This window comes from Lipophrys pholis, assembly GCF_963383615.2.
Source record: "Lipophrys pholis genome assembly, chromosome: 11".
Classification (NCBI taxonomy): Eukaryota; Metazoa; Chordata; class Actinopteri; order Blenniiformes; family Blenniidae; genus Lipophrys; species Lipophrys pholis.
In genome coordinates, this window is record NC_137631.1 from 20986506 (window position 1) to 21012911 (window position 26406).

At 40.6% G+C, this 26406-nt stretch overlaps 1 protein-coding gene across 1 annotated transcript in view; it reads right to left on the reverse strand.

Annotated features, from left to right (window-relative positions):
- The window catches only part of syt7a (synaptotagmin VIIa), an 86518-nt gene that overhangs the window by 29949 nt on the left and 30163 nt on the right, over nucleotides 1-26406 (reverse strand). The window contains exons 2-4 of the mRNA XM_080475336.1: nucleotides 18323-18426; nucleotides 4645-4724; nucleotides 3129-3263 (exon numbers count right to left, since the gene is read on the reverse strand). Coding sequence (XP_080331462.1) covers nucleotides 3129-3263; nucleotides 4645-4724; nucleotides 18323-18426 — 319 coding nt within the window. The remainder of the gene's footprint in view (nucleotides 1-3128; nucleotides 3264-4644; nucleotides 4725-18322; nucleotides 18427-26406) is intronic.

Below are 26406 nucleotides of genomic sequence, written 5' to 3' on the forward strand. Positions count from 1 at the left end.
CACTGATTGCACTCTATATTTGTAGATCCTGATTTGTAATATTTTATTTCCTAAATGTCAGTTTGTAATTCGATAATCACTTACAGTCAATCATTTTTTAGCAAGCTGAGAAATTCTACACACAATCAGCCAGAAGAAATCTGAGAACAATCTGAACCTACATGTCTCTAGAAGGCACAAGTTCAAGAAATGAATCTGTGTTCATATGAAAAGCCAATCTCAAGTCAAATTTCCCCTTAAAATGGGCTTCAGTTTAAAATGCCATGTTTACACTGAGAGCGGTGATGATCAAAAATAAAGAACAGTGGTGCCCTCTGGTGACATGACTACATTTCATTAATATGCATGGCACTCCTGTTCCTGGAGATACAATAGATGAGGCGTTGCTGTTTTGGTGTGTGGGCATGAGATCAGAGGTGAGCTTAACTTGCATGGTGTCCCTTTGAAGGTCACCTTTCACATATAATTCTGACCAATTGACCTGACATTACACGTGGATAAGTCATCAATCACAGCAGCGGCATGAATGACTGGGATGGAGAGTCGGTCAACACAGGAGACACAAGCCTCATTTATCGAGCCGAGCACAAGGTGAACGTCTTCACTCTTTATTAAAAGTAGGAAGACATAAATAAATGGGGCCATGAATCATCAAGAGTATTACCGGGATTATGCAGCAGTCAGAGAGCTCAAACCTGCTCCTCAGTGAACTTCACTGTCAGTCGAAATGATTGAGAAAAAAATTGAGAGCCAGATAATGATGGTGGAGCACTCAGATACAGAAAATATAATGCAGGCAAATCTAATTCCCAAGACTTTGACTGCGTCATTTTGACAAACGGGTTCACTGTAGCCACTTTTCCAAGATTGTGTGATGACTGTTGACACTGCCGACATGTGATGTATAACCGATTCACTATTGGAAAATGACAGAATTGAACACGAAATCCAATAAATCCATAAACGTGGAGCAGAGTAGGAAACCTGTTTGATAGATGAGGCCCAGTGTCATTACAGAGATTGAAAGCTGCTGATCTCAAGAGTATATCAAATAGAAAGTGATTTCCCAGCTGTCTGTTGGCTTTAGCAACATTATATTGCCTGGAGTCAGGAGGCCCCCGACTCTCCTTATGAGAAAACTCTTCATAATGTATCCTTCTTTTAATTGAACATCTGTGTTTTTACCTGCTCACACTTCAGTTATGGTAAAACATTGCTGCTGCTAAATGTTTCAATATATTTTCTTAAATTAACTATACATGCAGTGCTTGCAAAAAGAAAAAATAGCATCATAGCCAATAAAAGGCAACCTTGAGGGCTTAAAGAATGAACTTCTCATGACACAGACACTGGCTCTGAAGCTGTAATTCCAAGAACAGCAGCCACCGTCTTAAAGGCAGAGTTTTCAGACAGTAATCCATTTATCCACTGCATCCTTAAGCACACTGCTGCCTCCTTTCTCCTGGCAATTTAACACAGTCCTCATCGGCTAGCTCTGGTAGAGATGACCAGCTATGAGACAGTGTATCAGACAGATGCCTGGTAGCAGGATGTCTTAACGGCTTCTCAGTACCCAGAAGTGGGAGATAGGTATGACCTTGCTTGCGCTTTACTGAATTATTGTGCCTAGTGAGTGAAAAAAATAGATTTATTGCATGAAGGAAAAACACTGTTAGTTTTTCTCTCAAAACAATAGACAGCAGATGAAATTCAAGCGATTCAGTATTAGTGCAGCACACGGAAGGAATTGTATTGATGGGGGGGGGGGGGGGGGGGTCAGAGAGAAGCCATGGATGGACGTAAACTACAGGTGAACTTTGGCACCAGACTGCAACCAGGTGTAACGGTCAACCCTCCACAATAACAGCAGATTTCAGTCAGCACAAGGAGAAGACAGAGAGAGATGCACAGATTAGGATACACAGGTTACAGAGGAGGAGGGTTAAAGTACACACATCTCTTTTAGAAAGAGGAAAACTACGAGGGTTGTCCGTCTCCATGGTTACACTCCATGGGAGAGAGGTGAGAGGTTAGAGGTCAGGAGCGGTTAGTGTCGAGCAGCAGGGCTGTAGGGAGTGAGGGGGCTTCTGAACACGCGCCTCTGTGTTCATTTAAAGGTGACAAGATGTGAGGAGAAGCAGCAGAAATTACCCTGGGGAGGATTACAGGGCCGCTCTGCTTTGTCGCTGCAGTAACAGTCAAATGACTGTCTCGGGATGCTGTAATGTGTGCGTGTGTGGCATTTCCTCCGCTTGTCTTTCCCAAACAGATTATGAGTAATCATTAGTAACCATTTGTGCCCTCCAGTGTGCTAACATTTGAGGGGGTTGATTTTGTTGCTGTTATTACTAGTGATGATAAAAATGTCATTGCACAACTAAAACAAGTCATAAATGTGCAGTTTGTGTGGATTGCTGCACTCTGACATTCATGGAATTGGACTTTTTTTTTATCTTTAAATCCTTTGGCTAAATACCCCCAGCTCCTCGTGAGAAATGCTGTCCTTAAGAAAAGAAATATAATCAAAATTCTGAAATGAGGTGGATTTAAGAAGCCATTGGGCATTACAATACCCACATTTGCTCGTAACTTTGGCCACATTATGTGAAAGGAGAAATAGGGTGGACGGGGTGGACGGGGGGGGGGGGGTCACTAATTTATCACAAAGAGGATTACTGGGGGCTCATTCATCCATACAATCAGGGTTTTATTTGTGATGACAGATGAAGTTTGGGTGTTTTTAATGATGGTAATACAATTTTAAAACAAAGCAGAGTTTAGAAAATCTGAATTTTAACAATAGACTCGTAGAGCAAAAGGGGGAGGTGTTACCACCCCCTCCCTTTGGCACATCACACCCTGCATAAAGGTTTACTATTTTGCAAATTCAGAATTTTTGGGGATATTTTGTTGGACAAATGTTCTTATTATTAACAAGTTCCAAATTCAAGTTTCCTCAAATTATCAGTTTTTTCAAAGAGTCGGGCGCAGAAACCCCTTGAGCCCAGAGATTTCTGCCCATGGGGGAAGAGGATATGACAATGCAAAGAGGGAGCAGTGCACAGCCCCTGCCTCGTTACAGCCCTGCACAGGGGGAAGTCTCTTACCAGCCTTGGACCAAGACTCACTTGAGCGTGAGGCGAGGATCTCCATATGGGGCATAGGGAGAAATGTTTAGTACGAACTCCTTGGGCGGATAGGAGCTCCACCTCTGCTGCACTGTGCTGCTGTCATTGTTATTCCAAAAGTCTCTGTCTAGATCACTGCGGCCAAAGAGAGAGACAGGTCAGAGCAATACAACTATGGACAGCCGCGGCACCAACCAAACCATTCTCAACAGGCGCTCCTCCTTTTAGAGACGAAGCCAGGCCCGGTTGGAAGAAGAGGGTTGTTCTTAAAGCTGCAACCAATGGGAGTTTGAAATAAAACATGCCCACATTAATGCCGATTATTCTACCTGAAGCATACCAGTCAACATAGAGGTTTAAAAATAAAAAAGGGGGCAGCCTGAGGGGGGAAAAGACATTCACAAAAGCTTTTAGTACAGCAATGAACTGTAGCAAGGACACAGAGAAATAGAAAAAGAAGATAGACAGCAAGAAAGGAATTATAATCCGATGACTACATACAGCATGTGATTACCTTCTGTTTATCAAGCATGGCACCACTGATGAGAGACATTTAAGTAAACATTAAGAAGTCTGGGCCCCATCCTCAGCATGAACAGTGAGAAAGCATGAACGTATGAGACACAAGGCAAAGAGATAAACCGCAGGCAGTCAAAGTAGAGGAGGGAAAAGGTGAGCAGAATCACTGATGTCATACAAGTCACACGGCAGTGGCCAGAGCTGTAGCACAGGGACAGAGCAGGAGAGAAAGGCAGTGCACAAAGAGAGGAAGTTTGAAGCTGAGATGACCAACAGAGCACACCAATGCTGCTGGAGCCAGTGAGAAGGAAAATGCAAAAGAATTAAGAGACTGAAAGACCCAAGTCAGAGTACATTCGCATACAAAAGCTCATTTTTAGTCCTTAAAAAAGTCGGTGAAGAAAACATGAACACACACTGTGAAAACTGCTGAGGCAATGTCAGGCTATAGAAGAAAAGCAGTGATCAGCAGGTTAATAGAGGTATTTCATTGAATAACATGGTGTACTTAGTATTATAAATCTGACATTTTCTGGTGCTGACCTATGGCCCCCTTTTTTTATAGAGGACAAAAAAAATGCCTTAATCTTAGATTGAGCCCTGTAAGAAACGTGAAAACGGGATTTTTCCACACATCCATTCTCCAAGCATTTCACAAAGCGGGACGCTGGTTTTGATTGAAACTGCACCATCCGAAGCAATGCAAGGCGTGGCTCAAGGAGAACTATCTCACAGCACATAAGTGCAGCAGCGGATCTGTCCAGCCAAAAGCTTCACAGGTAAGATAATGCAGATTTAATCTATACTGATTAAATCAGTAACCTTAATTTATTGTCTCCCCCTGAACACACTCGTTTAGAGATTGTATTCCTTACAATACAACAACAGGCCTCATCTCTGCCTCGTTTGTGCAGAGGGCATCAAGAGACTCGAAGCTGAATCAAATGGAGTTTATTAGCACCAGACTTTCTACCCCAACCAGTTACTAGGCACTTACTTGATGGCTTTCTTCTCCCCTCGCCCACGTGCCGAGTCTGGAGTGTCTGCAGTTTCCACTCCTGGCTTATTCCTCTTCCCCTTCAGCCAAGCGGAGGGAGGGGATGACAAATTTAAAAAAAAAAAAAAAAAAAAAAAAAAAAAGCAGAAACAAAAGGTTAGCTTGGATTTGTCCTTTGAAGATGTGTTTTTGCTGTACTAATTTTAAGTGTAAATGCCTCTTCCATTATCTCAGGAACACTATGCCATCAGTCCTTTACCTCATGGTCTCCTGATTACACTAATCAACGTCAAATCAAATCTTCTGTGGAGAGCCATTTCTGACTATGATTATCATTCGTACCACCCTGAAATTTACATGGCAATTGCCTCTTTAACGTAATCCGCCGGGTACTGGAGAGAAGCCTCTAGAAAGTCCTGAACCCGCCTGATTTCAAATAGCTAGAGCATGACCTGCAGTAACCATGGAAATAATGGCAATTTAAAGGCTTCGGAAAGTAACGTCTGCAGTGCGCATTCTTGTGGAAAAGCTCATTACAGTTGAAGGTGTTTCACATGTGTCACGCTAGAGATAATCTCTATTGACACTTTACTACAATTCGGATGAGGGGGTATCAGTCTGATGCTGCCCTACCCCTCAAATACCATGAATGCAGCGCTGAAAGTGATGCTCTGATACACACTGAGGATAGGGGAGGATTCTCCATCCCTGAAAATCTATTGGTATCACAGCTCAGCTTGGCTCAGATCTGAAGTTGGCTAAAAGGTAATATCCTGTGGTGGGCTTGCTTGCCAGTGGGGGCGGAGTATGGACATCCAGACTGGAGCTTGCCGGTTAAAGGTTTTGTACGGACTTGGCAACAATCGTAGATCCACTGTGCTCTGGTCAAAGAGCCATGAAAACCTTTCCTAGAGTCCACCTAGGACCGGCTGCCCCACACTGACCTTAGTGCAAACAGGTCCAGCTTGATGCAGGCTCTGAGCATATTGCCACTTAATGATTTGGAATCATGTTTGCTTATCTTAAAATACAACAAAACCCTCAGGGGAACGTGATACAGTGTAATTGCCTTTATCGTTTACTAAAATTTATTGTCATGTCCTCTGATTCCTAATTGTAAGGAGATTCTATTTCATTTATACATGAAATAATTAACACCAGGATGTCCTGATAATGCAGTTTGAGACTAACATGGAAACTGAACTATGTGGAGATCATGTACACTCAGTGTTGACGGTGGGAAACACACTATCCTCAAAGACAAGCACTCAGTTTATGCTCTGTTACTGTGGATACATCACGTGGAAACACAACTGAAATGTCCTCCGATGAGAAATCATAAAAAAAGTTCAAGAGTTGGTATGTCTGTACATCTGTACATACACTTATAAATTACTTTTACAATTGATTTTACAACTGATTTTATTCCTGCCAATATTCTGTTTTGAAAGAATATGTCAGTAAAGAGTTAAATGTGAACCAAGATTCTTCAACATGCTTGACTAAGCTCTGGTTGGTGAGTTCTTATTCCTATAATGACAAAAACATTTATACATTTCTGGAAAAATAAATCTGAGCTATGGACAAAAACCTTCAGTTTGAAATAAATAAGTAAAGAAAAGAAAATAAGTGAAAACTTCCTGAATTTGGTCTGTTAAAAAAATATTTGGTGAAGACCTAATAAAATTCTTGCTGGCCATGTACAGAGTATAACGCTGCACATTTTTTATTTTTTTTTCTAATCGCTGCACATTAATCTGTGCAACATTTTGATTTATTTGGCTGACATATGAAAAAGACAAGTTTGGGGTGTACAAGTCCCCTTAGAATGAAGCATCAGGTCAGTGTCCTTGAGTGTCACACTGTACGCAAAACACGGGTGTTTCACTGTGTTTATATGGTGAATACTCTCTTCTTTTCCCAAATTAACCAGTCACGGCAAAGCAGATTTTGGGGGTTACCGCCTCTTTCTCAAGCTCGTAGCACCATTACTAGACCAAATAAAGCTAGCTGCCAGTAATCACTTGAGTGAAACATTGAATCTGGACAAATAGATTATGAATTTATTTACCAACACCACCTGAATAGACAGTGAGGTGACAGCAGATCCAGTTAGAGGAGTATGCCTGTGCATGTCTGTCACTGGGCTCACAGATGATCTCCGGGGACGCCAACACATCAACACTGAGCTTATCGATATGAATAAATTAAAAGACACCATTATTAACAACTTTTGGGATCCAAAGTCTTTGCTGATCTGCAGCACTTTTTACTAACTTACAGTTATAGTTATTTATGCAATGTTAAGTCATTTTCTAGTATTATAGTTCATTATGTATGCCTGTTTAATAACTCATTAACACAAATAACAAATTATATGATGGCAACACAATGTATTTAGGCATGTGGAGATACAACCAGCTTAAGTTCAAACTGAGCATGACAAGCTGGAAGAAATGTGACTTAAGAGACTTTGAAGGAGACCATTCCTGGCTACACAACACATCAAACCTTAAAGGTGATGGGCTACAGGAGCAGAAGATCACTCCGGGTGTCACTGCTTTCAGCTACGATCAGGAAACTTCACACAGGCTCACCAAAATAGGCCAATAGAAAATTGGTGTAATGTTGCCTGCTCTGATGAGTCTCATTTTCTGCAACAACATTCATAGAAGGGTCAGAATTTGGTGTAAACAACATGAAAGTGTGGATCCACCAACATGACAATTGCTGACAATTTGCTGCTCTGGATTATTCTGCTGACCTCAGATTATTGAAATATTTCTCAAGATGGATGTTAGACCAAAACCCATCCAATTCAATGGATCCAGCACCCATGATGAACAAGTCATTGAGTGACTTTAAATGTCTTTAGTTGACGCAATTGTGAAATGAGTGTCAATAATAAAATCTGATATGATATCTGTTCACAGCAAAGTGGCAAAGGTGAGGTTGTGATTTACAATTTAAAGCCTTTTCCTACAACCAGGATGATCTGCACAGCCGAAGGCTGACAAGAAAAGGTTTTAATGTAACTGCAAGGAAGTATTTTCCATCTGTCCCATATGTTTAATTTAACACTGTACACCCTATACGAGTATACAGTTAGTCATATGAACTGTCTGTCCACCTAAACACAAATCCTGGGATCCAAGCATCCAATATGTTAAAAAGTACACAGGAAAGCCACTGGAGTATATGTATGAGCTTCTGATTGACACTGGACTGACTCCGAGCTACAAAATCAATACAACACTCGCAAACAGCATATGGAAATACAAATTTTATCACTACCTATATCTTGAGCTGCAGAAGTCAAAAGGAATATAGAGGTAGGCTGCAATCTGCACTATGAATATTGTGGCTTTAGATATTGTTGGACCAGTGACAAAAACTGGAGTTAACGACGGCCCCGTTGAGACAAAACGATAAAGTCCACAATGATGGTGCTGATGATACGCAGTGCACACAAAGAAACAAAGCTGCTCAACTGTTGTATAAGCAGCACTAACCTGAATTGGAAAGGTCAACAAGTGAATAAACACAGATCTGACAGGATGACTGGTTAAACAGCTACATCAACGAGGTGTGTAATTTACCCACTGACTTCTGAATAAACAACCTCTTTATAACCCGACACCAATATGGGAGGACCCTGGTGTTTGTGAACTAAACACATCAAAACAGGCCAGTCTGTTTTGTAATTACTTTGTCTGTTATGATATAGATATGATTATGGCATTGACAGTTCTGGATTCAAAGTCATCCTGTCTCAAAATATCTGCCTGCACAAAATGTAGTTCTGTCCCCCCATACAAACAAGTGCACTTCACTTTAACAAATACTGTACCTGTGCAAAACACTTTTAAATGGGGGGGGGGGGGGTCTTGTCTATACTTCTTTGAAGCAAGGACAGGCTATCAAAAGAAACTCATGTATCATTCAATGCTATCGTAAAATTTTCAAGAAGGCAGAAAGACAGAGGATGAGTGAGAGTCCAGTACAGATAGAGCTGAAAATAAAAATCAAATTCAGGAAGAAAAAAAAAAAGACAACCAGAAGGAAACAACGACAGCAGAGCACAGCAACGTGCGAGACAAAGAGATGGGAGGAAGGGACAGGTGCAAATGGTAAGCTGAGTGAAACAATGAGTGACAGATAGACTCGAGTGGATTGGATGTGAAAACAAGGCAGGTCTCAGCACTCCACGGTGGGCAGTGAGTCGCACGTCTGCCTTTCCATGCTCGCACACAAACGCGCATACACTCGCACAAAATGAAATGAAAAAAGCTTCAAAACGACTTGCTCTCCACCATTCCTCCCGCCCATTCACAAGAATGGATAACAAACACTGCCTTCCATCTTCAAGGGAGTTGTGGAGGCTGCTGCATAACCACTGTGATGATCAGAACAAAGCTTGCCAGCTCGACTGACATGAGACAAGAAACAATGAAAACATTAGCTCAATACATCAAATGAGGCTTAAAGAAAATCAATAGAAGTGTGTACAATTCACCCCACCGCTGCTTTCTGTGACACACCAGAGGGTTTACAATGATCACAGAATTTAGTAGCATCTGGCTCATAGCCATTACCTCATAATCGCTGCAACGCATATGGTGAACCAATTAGTGGACATGGTTAAATTGCTGAAAGGTCTAAACTTTGACCTTAAAAAACTCGCCAATCCACTTATTCTGCTTTAATGGCTAAACTACATCGGTGCATTGTTTGATATCAGTGGAGTCAGGTACAGTGGGCAAGCTGCACTATTGTAGAGAGGGACACAGTGGAGGACACGAAAGGGACTTAGTGCTTGGCCAGTCAGAGAATGAGACAATGGGATCAACAGGTCACTTGTTTGAACCATGCAGTGACAATGAGATTGTCTGAGTTGTGATCTGAATCAAGGCGTTTACCACACTTGCTTCTTAGGGGGGTAAGAAATGGTGTTGTGTGGTATTCAGGGAGTGTTTGACCAGGGAGACTGGAGGGAAACACAATTAATTGTTTTTATTGTAAGGTGAGAGGGGGAAAAATTCCTACTTTCTTCATAATAATAAAATCTATTTCACAAGCAAGTCGGACAAAACACATAGAATAATTGTATTTTGAAATCAATATCAAGTTGCACTGTCTCGTTGCATGCATCAAGAGTGAACCTCCTGCAGTTATCTTTGGGTTTACTCATGTTAAACAGTAAATTTGGGTCTTTGAGAATGATTCTCTCAAACCAGTGCACATTTAAAATGTATTATCCTCTTTTTTTTTTTTTTTTTTTTTTGGCTACATTATATCATTACATTTATGACTTTTTTTTTTTTTACCAAAAAATGTAAAACAGGTACAATATTATTCACATTGATTTATAGTTTTAACATCACATTACGACAGTAACTGTGTGCTTTAAAAAAAAAAGTTTTATTGTGTGTGTTGGTGCACGTATATGTGGAACCAATCTCATAGTAACTACATTTCATTGCGGCACTTTTATTATTATCACATCAGGACACAAGTGAAAGTGGAAGTTGGGTGATGTTATCAGATAGCAGCTTTGGATTTCTAACCAAATGTCAATGGGTCGTTGAGAACAAGGTGGTTCTTTACAGAGGTCCTTAAAAAAGATCATTGACATTCAGTCTACAGAGGAAAATACATAACATATACATTTCGACTGTGTTCACAAATGAGCTTTTGGACATCCATAACTTTGCAATGTCGCCATGACTGACTCATGTCAAACGTGCACCGCAGCACAGTAATCTGTCTGACCTCTCATGCAGAAGAAAACACTGCTGTAGAGCGAGCAAGTCAGAAGACTGAAGAAAATATGTGCTGGGTTTGGGTGTGCATCACTCAGAGAAGAGTCAGCCAAGCAGAAGAAAGGGTCACTGATATAAATGCTCCTCAAACACAGGAACACAACACAGATTGCTCTTGGTAGAGCATCAAAGCAAAACTTCAACAAGGAGGAGTAAAACCGTGCTGAGATGGATTGATTTTGAAACTTAAAACCAACAAAAACAGCTTAAGGATTTTAAACCTAATGATAAAACATTAACAATTTGTTTACTATTTAGTGACACTAAAATAGTGGGGAAGTATATGGATGGATGGATGGATGGATGGATGGATGGATGGATGGATGGATGGATGGATGGATGATGACAAAAGTCACATTTTCACCTTAATTATGAGCATTCCCTGACCCTGCATGATCATTTCATTTATTTGTTTATTGTGGATTTTGTGTACTTTATTTATCCTTCTGAAGGAAATAGTTTCTTTAGAAAGAAAGCTCTATCCTATTTCTAGGAGTACGGCGCCCGGGGAGCTGCTGGGAGTTAAAGGCCTTGCTCAGGGACCCACAGTGGCCCACAGCATTGTCCTATCAGCTGTGGGATTCAAACGTGTGAACGTCACATCCCAGCTTCTCTAGGCCACCCCTGTCCTATTATTTCAGTGCACACACCAAACCAGGTCTTTTTGCAACTTCTATTTGTATGGATAGTGTTTTATCTAAATCCTTTAAAACAAATCAAAGAAGAAAGAGGCAATTTTTGCCCTTTAAATTTTGCCCACATACCTGTCTCTGATTTAACCTATTCTGTCATAAATTCTGGGGAACTTGTTATTTCGAGTCGCGTAGAAGCAGGGGCATGCCAAGATTGCTGTCCACCTTTGCCTTATGCCCGAGGTAAAATAAAGAGTTTTAGAAGTTTTGCACAGTTGCTGCAGAAGGTTTATGGAAGTCAACTAAAATATGCTGCAGTTTTAGGTTATAATAACAGCTCCAGGACTAATTTGTAATCGAATAATCACTACCGATGTAAGCAAAGGTAGCAATTCCATGTCTTTATTGGGGGGAAAAAAGAAAGTGAATTTCTTAGGGTAGGTGAGTACCAGATCAATCTGAATGCTGCTTGATTACTTCATCCACTCTGTCGCTACCAGTTTTAACAAAATACTGAATAAAGTTAAATACATTCCGGATTATGGCTAGATTCATCATGCACTTCATGTCTGGCTCGATCCCCTTTGTGGAGTTTGACGCGGCTTCAGTTAAAAATAGATTTGCTTATTGTCAACAGCGGTGAGCACCGAGACGGCTCCGGGACGTGTCTGAAAGCCACGCTCGGTGTGAATTAGAGGTTTATGTAAGCAATCATTTAAAAATGAAAAATCAACATGAAGATTGATTTTTGCTTGTGTAGGATATGTGGCATTTGAAACATTATGACAATGCATGATAAACCTGCTCATGCTGACATTGGCTTTTACAATGCTTCACTTTCTCCCAGTCAGTCACCTAATATGTGTATTTCACTTAAAAAGATTTAAAAATATTGATAAGCAGTAGTTTAAATTGTGCATTTTGCATATAAAACTAGAACATGGACACTAAGTCCGTGAGACAAACTCCTAATGCATCTAATAAATCATATGCGGGGTCTTTATTTTGGCTGCTAATATTATTTGACAGTAAAAATCAAGTACAAGTAATATTTCTCAAATACTGAGTGGAAAATCCTACTACTGAGAGTATTCTTAGGCCATGAATGGTGAAGTAGTTGAAATTCTGGTTCAGTTCATATTTTCAACAGATTTTATTGCATAGAAATGTCAATCAAATGACAATAATATACACTGACTTTTCAGTCTTGAAGTATTGAAATAATTTTCAACATCTACAGTTGAAATCACCCATTTCTAACACATTAATTGATGATAGTATATTTAAAGCACTGTCCTCCCTTTTGGTGTATCGGGTTGACTTGCAAAGAGTGAAGAGTTAAAGATATAACTCAATCATCTTGCCAAAATAGTTTTCATGACTCCCATGAATTATTATGAAGCTCATTCTTTGCACAAGCAATTTACTGGGGGACTATTCTGTTTTTATCAAGGCCTGGACCCCCAGAGTTTTTCACCTGTGAATGCAGATGTTCTCTATTGATTAAGTCTTTTGTACAGGAGTAGCAATGTATGCAACAAACTAAGAAGTGAACAACTGAGTGTCCACACGACATGGAGAAACCCAGATTGCTCTTTTCATTTTTATTTTTTCCTCTTCCTTTTTGGCGTCCATCACTGCAGATGAGTGAGAGGAGACTCAGTGCTGGACTGCCCAGGGTGATGCTGAGGGTTTTCTTGAAGACTCCAGACATGAGAAGAGATGGAGAGAAGCAACCCCCCACCCCCACCCCCCCCACCCCCACCCCTCTCTATTGGCAGTGCAGTGGCTTCCAACACCCAGCTGTGTTTGTTTGCTGTGAATTAGCAGGCAGCAAGAGTCTACATGCTCGCTCAATATTACCCACATCACACCATAATTAGTGAGGAGTGCACTATTAAAATGGCCGTCTGTTGCTAAATCATCAAGCGATCATTTGTTTTTAGCATCTGTCAAAACCTTTTTTACGTACCTGTGTTCACGGTATTTGATGACATGGAGAAGCATGTCGTCGCAGAGGCATGAAATACAGACATCCCCAGGAACTGAGCCAACTCTATCTGTCACTTAACTGTGACAGGTCAAGACTGTAGATCTACATAATGCACCAGTTATTATAAATCCCCCAGACGATTGTAATGATTTCATCCTGAAGAAATTCAGTAATTATCAAATTTCAGATCTTCCCTCTGATGGGCATAATTACTATGATCCCCGTAACAACTCTGAACTCCAAACGCTCAATTAATGCAGGCAAAATACTGAAGGTTGTTGACACGAGCTCAACGGGGATTCAATCAGGCTGTGAATGTGGTCAGGTCCAATCTCAGCCCCTACCCACCCACTACCATGTCGTGGCTCAAATAAGCGCAAGGCTCACAGGAGCGGGCAGAGGGTTTGTGAATGCCAAAACAGCCACTGCTGCTCAAACAGATGTTAGCTGCACCACCTCTGATATCCAAAAAGCTCTACCAAACACCTTCTACACAAGTCCCTGCTGACAAATACCAGCCCCTCAGCACAGGGGCTCAGTAATCATTTTCACATTGATATTTGTATTTTCCTTTGGTTGCCCATACACATTTATTTATTTTTTAATTTTAAAATTTTTTCAATCAGCAGCTACAAAGCTCAAAAAAAACATTGAAGACTTAACTCTACATAAAGCTAAATGATAGTGATGTATGTAACAACAGCGACGAATGGACGTCAGAAGGAAAAGCATTCAATGTGCCATACTTCCAGGGGGCTTAGATAACACAGCACCAAGCAGGAGGAAGGCTTCAGGATGACTGCACATGAGGACTTTTAAAATAAAACCCATTGCACTGGTTGCCAAAGCTAAAACACCGAAAGCAACACTCGCCCAAAATGCCTTGTCTATTAACCTATGAATCATGACCAAAACTGGCATGGGCCCACTCGCAACTGACACGTGAAGCTTCAGGCAAACATTTGTTCTTATGAAGGCTGACACTGTCAAAGAGTACACTCGGATATGTCAAAAATAAAAGTTTTAGACGTGAAGTGGCCTGTGGTAGCTTCATGTAAAATGAGCATTAAATACGCGGTGCTTCTTACTTAATGGGAACGTTTTTGTGCATGGAAAATTAGCCCGCATGAATTTACAGTATGCTGAATATAGCACGCATATATAATCAGGATTCTTAGTTGAAAGTGTTGATGCAAATTATACTGTATATAGAGTCTAATCATGTATTCAGGGAATGTAGAGCTGCGATTTCAAACAACAGAGATGAAGAGATCAAGGGTAGTGAGGTAGAGGACACAGTTTATGTAACTTTTTTTAGAAGAACAGACTCTATAGCTGCCAAGCCTTCATGGTTATCAGCCACATATAGAAGGCACAGTTGGAGGATGATAATAATGTGGGAGAATTATTTTTAACAAGATATGCAGCGTTTGTGCGTTGTCAAAGTGCATCATGTCATCAATAACACGTTTCTCATAATGAAAAAAAGCTTCTATTCATCTCAGTCGCATTCAAGTGGGTTGTGCATTAAGCAGCTGTGTTTAATGGGGTTTCACACCAGTGGGTGGCTGACATTTTTCTTAAAGTGAATGGTCCAAAGACTACAAAAGCTCTAATTAACAATGCAATGCTGCTCTCTGCTCAACCACCGTGCACACAAACATACTCTGAAGTCATCAGGGTAAGATACACTGATAAGAGGAATGAAAAAAGAAAAAAAAGTTGGACACACGGCACAAACAACGTCTCCAGTGAGACAGAAGAAAATCATGCAGTGTGTGAGGATGTGGATGACAGTCGGCTTCACGGGGTCAAGGGACAAAAAGACCGTCACCATGTCCCAGTCTGCAGCAGCACAGCAATGTCGGAGGATGGAAATAAGACCCATTTCTGGCTGTGCTCTGAAGAGGACCTCGGGGACTTTCCAAGATGCTGGTAACAGAACTACAACTATCCACTGCGGGAAACCAGGAGTCATTCACTGCTCCATTTACTTTAAAGTGGAATATCAAATATAACGTGATGTTCCGCTGAAGCAAACAATAGAAAGTGTGTGTTGTAACCCCGTCCCATTCCAACACGGACCATTTCCCTTCATATATGCTGTAATGGCATCAATGATCTAAGCACACCTCAGCAGTGATTGTAGCAATGGAAATGATAGCAAGAAGTCAGGCGTGAAGTGTGAGAAACCTGTTGCAAAGCCAAATTCTGCCATTTAAGGAGCAGTGAGTTTCTCAACCGTGGAATGTCGAGCTGAACACAGTAAGTAGTAATAAATATATATTATGCTAAGACGCTCTCAGCATAAGGATCTGTCTGCGTAATAATAGCTTGCCTTCCTTTAATCAATCACATTTCATACCCCATAATCACAATGACATGCCTTCTGTCAGAGGTCAGCATGTTTGATCTGTGTTCTGTTCCCCTCAATGGGGTGACTGGCACTAATGCTGTATCAGCGTAATTTACAGATCCTGGTGAACCTGGCAATGTCAGGGTGATGAATTAGTGCTAGGCTGGACTGTTGAATTACTCAGGTAACTTTGAACTTGAGACAATGATATTGAAAAGACGTCAAATACAAATCAGTCAGAAGAGAGGCAGAGGATACTTTCCCGTAGTTCCTGTCACATACAATTACGCAAACTGTAAATATTGAAACGCTAACATGAATGAAGTCTGTGTGACACAATTCTGCAGATTTTAAAACATGGACACAAAAATGTTGTTGATATTTTTCCAACTGGTAAAATTAATGTAACCTGTAACTTTTGTGAGCACAAATCATTTACTTAAGTGATATTAAATGGAATTATCTGTTGAGTCCCCATATCATCTTAAGTCTATAGGGCTCAAAGGGCATCCAACACAGAAATCTAGACATGTCTGTAGTGCAAGTTAATATTATTTGTGGTGGTGATCCCTGTTAAAGGGAGCAATCAAATAGACTATCATCAAATGATCATGGTTTTTTTGTTTTTTTTTATTGATAGGGACCTGTCCAGGTGTATCCTGCCCTCGCCCATAGTACGCTGGTATTGGCTGCAGCACCCTGTGGCCCTGCACAGGATTAAGCGGTAAAGAAAATGGATGGAAGGATAAATTGAGAAATATATTTTTTAAAAAGGCTTTTGAACCTGATACTGATTTTATGATGTTGTTGGAAATGGTTGTTTGGTAGTAAACACTGTCTTATGTCTTAGTTATGTTGTTTTTTTAAATTCCCTCTAGTTTATTCCTGTCGTAGTTAATTCACCAGTGACGACCTGTTACTATTACTCAAACTCTGCTGGTCGTGTTTTCTTTACAAACTGACCTTCCCAGAATGTCAGAAAAGCTCAGTCAACATAATGTAAGATCTGTTTTGGAAAACTGTTCAAACTTAGCTGAATGACATTAAAATTATTATCTATAATCTGACAAAATCTGTGACAACTTTAATTAACTTGAAAATATCCTGCTATTACAGCTGTTTGGAAAAGTTGTCATCGGCTGATCACTGGTCACATCCTAAATCATAGCAGCAACAAGATGATGAAGTTGATGTCAAATTACAGACTCAATGGCACATGTGTGAGGCTGAAACATAAGACCTCTGATCGGACTGTCAGAAAAATGTTATGAAGGGCTAAAAAAGAATGAATTGATATCAAACATTGGTTAATATTGATGGCAACTAGAGTTAGTTCCTAGTTACAAGTAACAAGGGGGTATATATATATATATGTATATATATATATGTATATGAGTCCTTACAAACAGAAATGCCGTGTTTTCGTGTCTTCGCTGCCTATGAATTATTAAAAATCCCAGCAAAGAAATGTTTTTCTTTAAACATCTCAGAAGGTTTCAAGTGAGTCTTAAAATACTTAAAATACCTGAGTCCAATGAATTGCAAATATGTGAAGTTAGTGACCATCTCATGGTCATTCGGATTTGTGTTTTTGGCTCTTTTGGCTCTCCATCACTGGACTGCAGTGCTTAACTGTAAGAAGCATATTAACCATCAACTGCATGTTACACATTGATAAATAATGTAAAATATGATAATGCATTCATGACAGAGGGCAAAAGGGACTTCAAATCAGACATGGGTGACTCGCAGCTCCTGGGTCTCTTGTGGCCGGGGTGCCAATACTTTGCAGCCCGCAAAGCAATTTCTAAAATCCAACGAATTATACAGCAGGTTTCACTGCTGATGTGAGCCGGAATATGATCCCAACCACATTCATGCTGGATTGGATGGATGGATGGATGGATGGATGGATGGATGGATGGATGGATGGATGGATGGATGGATGGATGGATGGATGGATGGATGGATGGCAGAAGGTCTATCTCAGCAGGGTGCAGTCTGTCTGTGGTTACAGGAAGAGACATAAGGGTTTCATAAATCCTACATCCACAGAAAATCTGAAATTGGTTCTTCGGGATGTTTGGAGTAATCTCCCTGCAGAGCTCCTCCAAAACCATGTGCAAAGTGTACTAAGAAGAAAAGACTGCTTTGAAGACGTGGTCACCAATTGTTTTTGATTGTCTATAATTTTATATTCACTTTACATTGTCTTCATAGATGAGAAAAACATGAAAAATTGATCAATGCCTTTTTTTGAGGCCCTATTCCTTTCCTGCACTTCTTCTCATTAGTAGAAAATGTTTGCCAGGACTGTGTATTCCTGTCATAAAGTGCAAGATAACAATTCCCCCTCCTAGTATTGAAGATATACTTCTATAACTCTCACAATGATCAAATCCACCCATCCCTGCTTTAGATATTTGAAAAGGGTTTTTCTTTGATACTTCAGTACTTTTTATTATTTCCTCTCAGTGCTCTTGGATTTGTGATGTTACGAATGCAACAGATCTGAGGCCCTGCTCCACAAGTGCCAACATGTCTTAAATTATAGCTGCCTTGAAACACAAATTTCTCAAATAGAAGAGACTGCACATAGTATTTGCACAGATTTTCATAATATTTGCGCACACTGTCCAATGGGTTGATGTGCTAAAGTGTTATTTGCAAGTAAATCCATGACGCATGTTAAAGCATTGATTAATAAAGCATAGTAGGAAGCCACAGTGTAGTGTGTGTGTGTGTGTGTGTGTGTGTGTGTGTGTGTGTGTGTGTGTGTGTGTGTGTGTGTGTGTGTGTGTGTGTGTGTGTGTGTGTGTGTGTGTGTGTGTGTGTGTGTGTGTGTGTGTGTGTGTGTGTGTGTGTATACACTCACCAGCTTGCGTTGACACCAACCACAGACGCCACAAAGAGCCACCAGCCAAACAGCACACACTGTCACTGCGAGAGAGACCAGGAACACACTGAGGGACACTGAGCCTGTAATGCACACACACGTATACAAGGAAGCAAGAAAAAAAATGAGAGATGCTTTCTTTTCTTCTTTTTTTTTATTCCATAAATGGAGGCATTTTCTTTGTCACATGCAAAATAAAAACATTGGAATATTTGCTACAGAGGTGCTTGTGTGAAACAGTAAATCATGTTGTCAAAGGGGCTGGACCCAAAATGCAGCCGGGCCTATTGCCTTCACGTTTAATTGAATAACCAGGCAGAGCTGCCATTTTTACATTCTGTCACAAGGAGCCTAGAAATACAATCTCATCACTACCCCCTCTACGCCGGAGCATTTCAATACCTTTCCAATAAGAGCTGCAGCCAGGCATCACTCAGTTGCACACACATCACTGTCATGGTGTCACAGCTTGTTAACTGACAGGCTGAAAGTGAAGGGAGGCGGAGGAGAGGGGAGGGGAGGCTGGAGAGACTGGGGAGGCTGGGCTGACAATACAAGTGAGTTAATGATTAATGGGTATCAGTAGATGCCCAGTGAGAGGTGGCTCTGGAAGAGAGTCATAAAAAAACATCACCGACGAGCGTTCGCACGTGTCTCAGTGTGTGCGAGAGGGACCGAGAGGATTCACACATCAACACTCTCAGTTTTAGCTTTATACACACTCAAACAATGGGATGGCCTTCACTGCAGAGGACGAGGAAATGGAGCCTTGTGGCGCTTTGATGTTTGCACAGCAAGAAAAATGCTAATGCACTCAAATTCACAATTTCCCTCAAACACATTTGACTCCTAAATATACAGTGATAAATGAAATCAGAATGGGTTCCGACATGGATCCCACACAAACAATGACAGACAGCGTTCCTTTCAGTCTTCTCCCCAACCGCTGTCCTCCCCTCTCCCTCTGCTTGTCACAACTGGCCTTTTCATCTCACTTCTCCATCACATCTTTGCTTTCTTGCCCTCCTCTTCCTCGGGGAACAGAAGAGCACAGAGAGGAGCTCAGAGAGGAGGGTCAGGTAAACTTGTTTCATATGTAAAATCAGGAAGGCTCCAGTTTCATGGCTCACAAGTTTCCCTCAGCCTCAATGGCTGTTTTGAAGACGATGTAACACCTGAGGCCATTTCAGAAAAGACTCTGCAGACAGTGGAGGCAAGACGATGAACAACCGACCTAAAGATTGATAGTTTCTCACCAAAAATGCTTCTACTAAGCTGCAAAATGACTTTTGAGGAAGACAAGAACCATTTACGTTTAGGTTTTAGGTTAGCAATCTGAAAGATGGAAATGAAACTTATTTTCAAAAATGTGTCTAAGGTGGAGAAACCAATTACAAACATACGCTGACAAGAACTCTGAGTCCTCTAAAAAAATATATATATATTGTCTTGTTCTTTTATGTTGTCCTCTTTTTAGTCAAAGCACAGAAGCAAACGTGTAATATTCATGCAAACAACTTATATTAACAAAACTATACATGTGTTCTCCCAGCTGCTTTTCATTTGTGTTTGGTGGGTTTATGCTTTAAAGAGGCCCAGCTGCAGATAAGTTGTGAAAGCGGGATGTATGTTAATCCTAATGTGGCTTGTTTGAGCCCCTAATTCATCTTCTCAATGTGACACTGAACCCTAAGTTGCTCAAAATGGTATGTTAGTGCCTTGTGCTGCAGCTGTTATTGTGAATGAATGGATGAATGTTAATAACCATGTAAGGCCATTTTAAATGAATAAAGAAATATAATGCACTGCATAACTAAAGTCAATCATTATACAACACACACATTAGATACTCAATCGACTATATAATGAATATAATGAACCATACAAGGATTTACCATTTGAAGATGGCTACGATTGAGTAGCCAAATTTAATTTAAAATTATTATTATTATTATTATGTTTTTGTTTTGTTTTGTTTTTTGTTTGTCGTTGTTTTTATTTTTGTGTTATGTAAAATAAGTGTTGTATCTTGTTTAATCTGATTTAATTATTTAAAAAAAAATGTTATCACAAAAAAACCCTATTTGTGCATACACACATAGACAAGAACGAAATGAGGGATCAAACCAGCAACCCTGGGATTGGTAGGCAACCTGGCCTACGACATGAACTAAGGCCCTGTTTATGCGACAACGTTTCACGTGACAACACGTAATCCGTTAAAAAAAGGAGTGCGTTTCCACTGCAGCAGTGGACAAAGAGACGATGTAGTTAGTATGCCGGGCCACAGGAGGGCGGTGTTGCTTGATTTTGTAATAAAACTGTAGTGTTTTCTGCACACAGAACAATACACTATAAACGTGAAGAAAATGGAGAGCACCCGACATCCGCATGGACTGATGACGCATCAGATGCTATCAGGGGTGAGTCTCAACTATTAAACTACTGATATGGACGATAAAACTAGAATACAGACTACGAGTCATACCACTACGCGGCCGCCATGTTTGTTTACAACTGAATGAGTGGGAGGGAGGGGGAGAGATGTGTATGCGCAGTAACAGGCTCTGTAGCCTCCGGCAGTCTCTGTTGGAGGGATTAGCGGCCGTAAAAGAGTCTTTATACCTTGGGAGCCGGATTAAAAACTTCGCGGATACAGTGCATCTGCACACTGGTACCTTGTAAACGGACCCCCCCAAAAGTGAAGAAAGTTTTGCGGATACACTCATATTCGTTGTTGTGTAAACGAGGCCTAAGGCTGTCCCCTATTTTATGTTGTTTTAATTCATATTTGATTGTTTGTTGTTTTACATGTTGAATAGGACTGAGAACGGATCTATTTACTAATGGTGTGAAACATGTTCCTGTCCCTTTAAGACAAGCTGAATCAATGACGTTTCTGCCTGCATTTAGTATATGTTGAATACATTGTTTGTCTCATCAAACTCTTGTTTAGAAATCTGCATATTGACCTGCCAGGTGCCCTCTTTGAATCGTTTGGACTTTGCAAGACTTCCAGGCTGTGTTTTTTGAAGCTTCAGATCAGCAAAGTACAGTAAAACCAAAGAACAGAGGAAACTTAGACACTTTCAATAAATTACAACTCATAAACCTGTAGTGAGCAGCTTGGACAACCTTAATATTAGGTGGTCCAAGGAGAATAATAGCATTCATTTCAATGGCATACGGAAACTCTGTGGCATTTCTATCATGAAAGAGATAAAGAAAATACCATGCATCTTTCACGTTATACACTACCTTTATCTCCTGACAACAGCAACTGACCCAGATTAAGAAAAAAAATCCACCTGACTGATGTTCATCTGATTGGATAAGGTATAGACTTAATAAGCATATTAGTCAATAAATGTCCTGTTCCATTAATCTCTCATTTATCTTTATCTCCTGTCAGAGTGACTGCTGATGGTGAACAGGCACAATCATGCTGCCGAGCACGAGCGGGTCAGTGAAACACGATGAATCTGTTCATAGACGTTTAAAAATAGACACTACTGTATACGTACTCTGGTGTATTCATAGAGGTCAATAAAGTGGAGTCCATTAGATTCCATGACATTAGCAAAGGGAGCAATGGATCTTGAACAAGGAGAGCAGGAAGGGTGCTCCAGCTCAGGGCGTGTACTAGTAGCGTCGGTGCTGTGGCTCAGTGATGGATGTTTGGACCGGTGAAGAGCTCAGGTGGATCAGTGAGAACCCGCAGCTCGTGTGCGATTTTACATCTCGTGTCCTCTCTAAAGATCAGAGGGTGGAAAGAGGTGTACAGTTTAGGAGCTATGTCAGTCATGAGGGCTGAGGGACTGAAAGCTTCCACCTAAAAAGCAGCATGCAAACAGGGAGCGTCTCTCGGATTTTTCTTCCTACTTCACTGAGTGCATGTTGCCTTTTAGAAATTACAGAGCGCTGTGGTGTGCAGACTGTGCAGAGGAATAAAAGTAAGAAAATGCAGCGTGTTGAGGTATTAGGGAGATATGCAAATCTTCAGCACTTGGCAGAGGAGAAAAAGAGGCATCATTAGGGTATAAGAGAAGCCTGCACAACATACAGCTCTCAGAGTACACAGGAAATTCGATTTATCTTTTTCCTCTTCTTCTGAACATGACAAAACTTTTAGCTTGAAGAACTCTGGCAGCTGATACATTAGTAGTAAGATGAAAGATTAAAACAGTGTTTGTGGAATAATGACACTGTTTCTCTTGAAGTTGACGGAAAACAGTTTAGATGTCTTCACTATATTTAATCAAGTTGTAAAAAACAACATCTTTCCAAATGGAGGCTCGTGATTCTGATATGAAATGGCACCACCCACTAAAAGTGACAAGTGAGCTGAACAAGCCATTGAACCCTTTGATCAGAGGCCTTTAGAAGTCAGAACACTCTTGAACTTGAAAGTCACTTGCTTGTTTTAGATTTCATTGGCTGAAATCTCTTTTATATGCACATAAAAGAGAGAATAAATGGCGTAGGTGTTGGTGTGGGTAGTGACAATAATATTGTAAATGAGCTTGCAGTAGATCTCTTTAACTAAAGACGACAACAGAGACCAAATAACGCAGGAGGTTAAGTGCAGAAGTTCAACAAGAGAAGCAAGGACAGAACTTGCCGGACCTATCACAGTGCAGAAATATTAGGACGAAATGCTCAGGAGGTTCTACTCTGCATTGCATATAGGTGATTTGGTCCACAAGCAGCGAGCTAAGCCAGGCAGAAAGAGACCAGTCCTCAGGGGTAGGAAATTGCTAATTGGACAGGCGTAACTGGAGCAGTGTCCAGTCAGCAAAGCTGCCACACCGCATCTTTATGCTCCAACTGAGGTGGAGAGGGCAGCGCCTCAGAAGCACGGGGTGCAGAAAGCTCATAGCCTAATCGCCACTTCAAAGTGCCCACTCCTTGTACTTTAGCCTGGGCTCTGCCCTCTTTAACGCCACTGAGCTGCTGGGTAATCCACAGATGTCACTCAGATGTGTTTACAGTCTGTCCCCTCTGAGTCAGTATCTCTGCATACCAGCAACACATTATTTACTTACAGCGATATATCAATATTGAGCATTTCAGATTGCTTCTATCCACCTTATGACTCAAGTCAGCACTGCAGCTTAATACTTTTGTTTTGCAGGTATGTCCCAGGGTGAAAGACTGGCTCGTAGTAAACAGCACATGCACATGAAGGCATTCAAACGGAATATTCCTCCTTTGCCCAGTTGCACCAAATAAATTGTGTGGGAAGAGACAGAAATTGACTCAAGTGAGAGGATATGGATAAAATAACCAATTACCATAGTTCCTGATAAATAACACAATTCTCAAACAAGCTGATGAAGTGACATTTAACGCTGTGAGCTGAAAGCTGGTCGCTGTGAATGCTGTGGCATCCTCAAAGAATGACCCACTGCTATGGCATGTTTCATCCTTTGCAGTGTTGTACTAAAGGCAGCCAGCCTGGCAAGCCTCAATAAGCATTTGCTTGTGACAGATCGCCATTTTTAGGTAGGATGGGAAACAGATGATTGGCACTTCTGTCCTCCATGAAGACAACAATGTGAACCATTTGGTGGGTGGGTTTTGGCATTTACCAAAGAAAAACATGGCAGCTTTTCTGGAAATGTCAACCATCTCATAGATTATCCTCTACAATTATGCTTCAAATCCAATTTTCTTTAACAAAGTGCTAATTTCATGTCTATAACGTTTAGTTTAAGTAGTTGTTTGTGAGTCAGGCCTCTGTGAAGACACTGCAGGTTTGTTTAGTATCCATCTTATGAGTGATGGCTTTAAACATTTTACAATGTGCAGTAAATAAAAATGTATACTTTATATCACTGCCGTTCATCTTTGAAACTTAAATAATCACTGATTTCTCTTCATAACTGAGGAGAATGAAACAGAACCCAAATTTGCTCTGAAGCTCGGGGAACACTTTGTGTATCAGCCACTGATATCGGTGTGTGAATGTCTGAATGCAGGCTGGTATTTTTTACGATGCCAGAAGGGGAAGTCCAATGTCTGAAGAGTTGACATAAATTAGCATCTGAATTCTAACAATAAAAACCAATTGCATGCTTCCCACAGTCTGTTTTATTGTCTACGGATCCCAAAAGCCATTTCCAATATGTACTGTATATTTTACTGTCAAAATAGTCAGAATACAGAAAGACCAGCATTCAGCCAAAAATTACTGCTGGAAATGAGACGGCGTGTGCAGTGTTTCAGTTTAGTCAGGTAGTTTATCAAGAATGTTAAGCCTTGCTTTTGTTTTTTATTTTAAATACATCTTTTCAGCTTCTTTTTTTCCCTCAGTGTGCTGGTGAAGACAAACAATGCAAGTCGCTTTCCGACTTTTAAAATCAATAAAAAAGTACAATATGAAAAAGGTCCATTTGCCATTACTGCAGGTTTTTGTTTCACATTAAAATAATTTGCAAGATAGGGCCGACCATTCATTAAATACACTGTTGTACTGGAGAACAACAAATATTAATATATAATAAATAAAAGAAATAACAATGGATGCCCATGCACAGGTTTACCTCTCCTTTTTGATCCTTGACAAAACATCTGTGTCTGCTTACTGTTTGTGTTCCTGAGGTAGATTTTCTGACATCATGCTGTCTCTTCTGAATGACTGGCAGAGGACTCTCAGTTCTTGGATGTCACTTTCTATTACCATGCGATGGTAATTGTGACAAACCATATGGACAACTTAATGTTCAGTGCGATGGATTGCCCATATCAGGCAAGTTGGCAGCAAGAATTAAAGCCAAGTTCTAAAAGGTACAGAGAGCATCCAATTATCAATAAAAACGAGCTGCGTTTTTGTTGTTGACCAGCAGATGTGTTTTGCTTATGTAATTTGTTGTGACTAGAGAAAAAACTGGCAAAATGCTGGGGTCATATTTTAACCGCTTGGGGATCCCAGACCATGCTGGACACTGGAGAGACTCATGTGCAGCGCATCACCGGGGTGTGTAGAGGATCCAGTGCTTTTTTTGACAGGTGGGGAGCACATGTGGCGAGAGTGAGTGTCTCTTGCATCCCCTGTAGGCTGCAGGCAGCTTCGCTGGTGCTCTGTCCCCATGTGCTCCCTATGGCTCAGCTGCAGCACTGCTGTGCTGTCACAAAGGCTGCTTCACAGCAAGAGTAACAGGCCTGCCACCCACGTCTGTTCGAGACCAGGGATGAGAACCATCTCAGCCAGTGACAAGACAGGCTGGAGTTTGACCAGCAAAACATCACGTGGCACATGCTCGGTGTGACCTGTAATGTCACCATCATCCCATTAGCACCTCTGACAGAAAACCCAACAAACATCTGGACTTTTTGTGGTGAGTTATTAAAGAAGAAATAATGTTTATATGTACATTTCCACAAAAACGTTTATTTTTTTCACTATGCAGCTGATACACAGTATTTATATCAATCTTCTATGAATCCTTTGTATTTTTCTTGTAAACAATCATAAATATTAACATTTAGTGACACTAAAATGAATGCATGCCCTTGAGGTTTCAAAGCCATGCTCAATTCCTTTCATTCCTCTTGAAAATCTAACCAAAGCAAATGTTTCAAAGCATAAATTCAGTACTTTAGAATCAATGTGTACAGGGCTGTTGAAACTAATCATTGCAATTTTGGGATTTTTGGCACAAACCTACAATATGAAGATTAGTGAAATACAGTGTGACAGTGTTGGAAAGAGCGTGTTGGAAAGAGCGTGTATGAAGTCACGTGTTGCTGTGACACCACCACATTAGGCAATAAGACACCTGGAAGTGAGCACTATTAAAAAAATCATTACACAGTTACAATTACTTAACTTTTTTATGAGCTTGTTACATGTGCACATGAGAACAGATGTAGAGCTACTGTCTCTCTCTGTTTTGCTCCCTGATGGGGATGAACAAATATTCACAGCATCTATCAAATATCAGCTTACCTTAATAAGAGAACAACAATCTCCCTATATTGACAGCTAGAGAAATACCCCCCAAAAATTCCAAAATCAACATTAACAACAGTATTATTACTATAATAACATTGTAGATGCA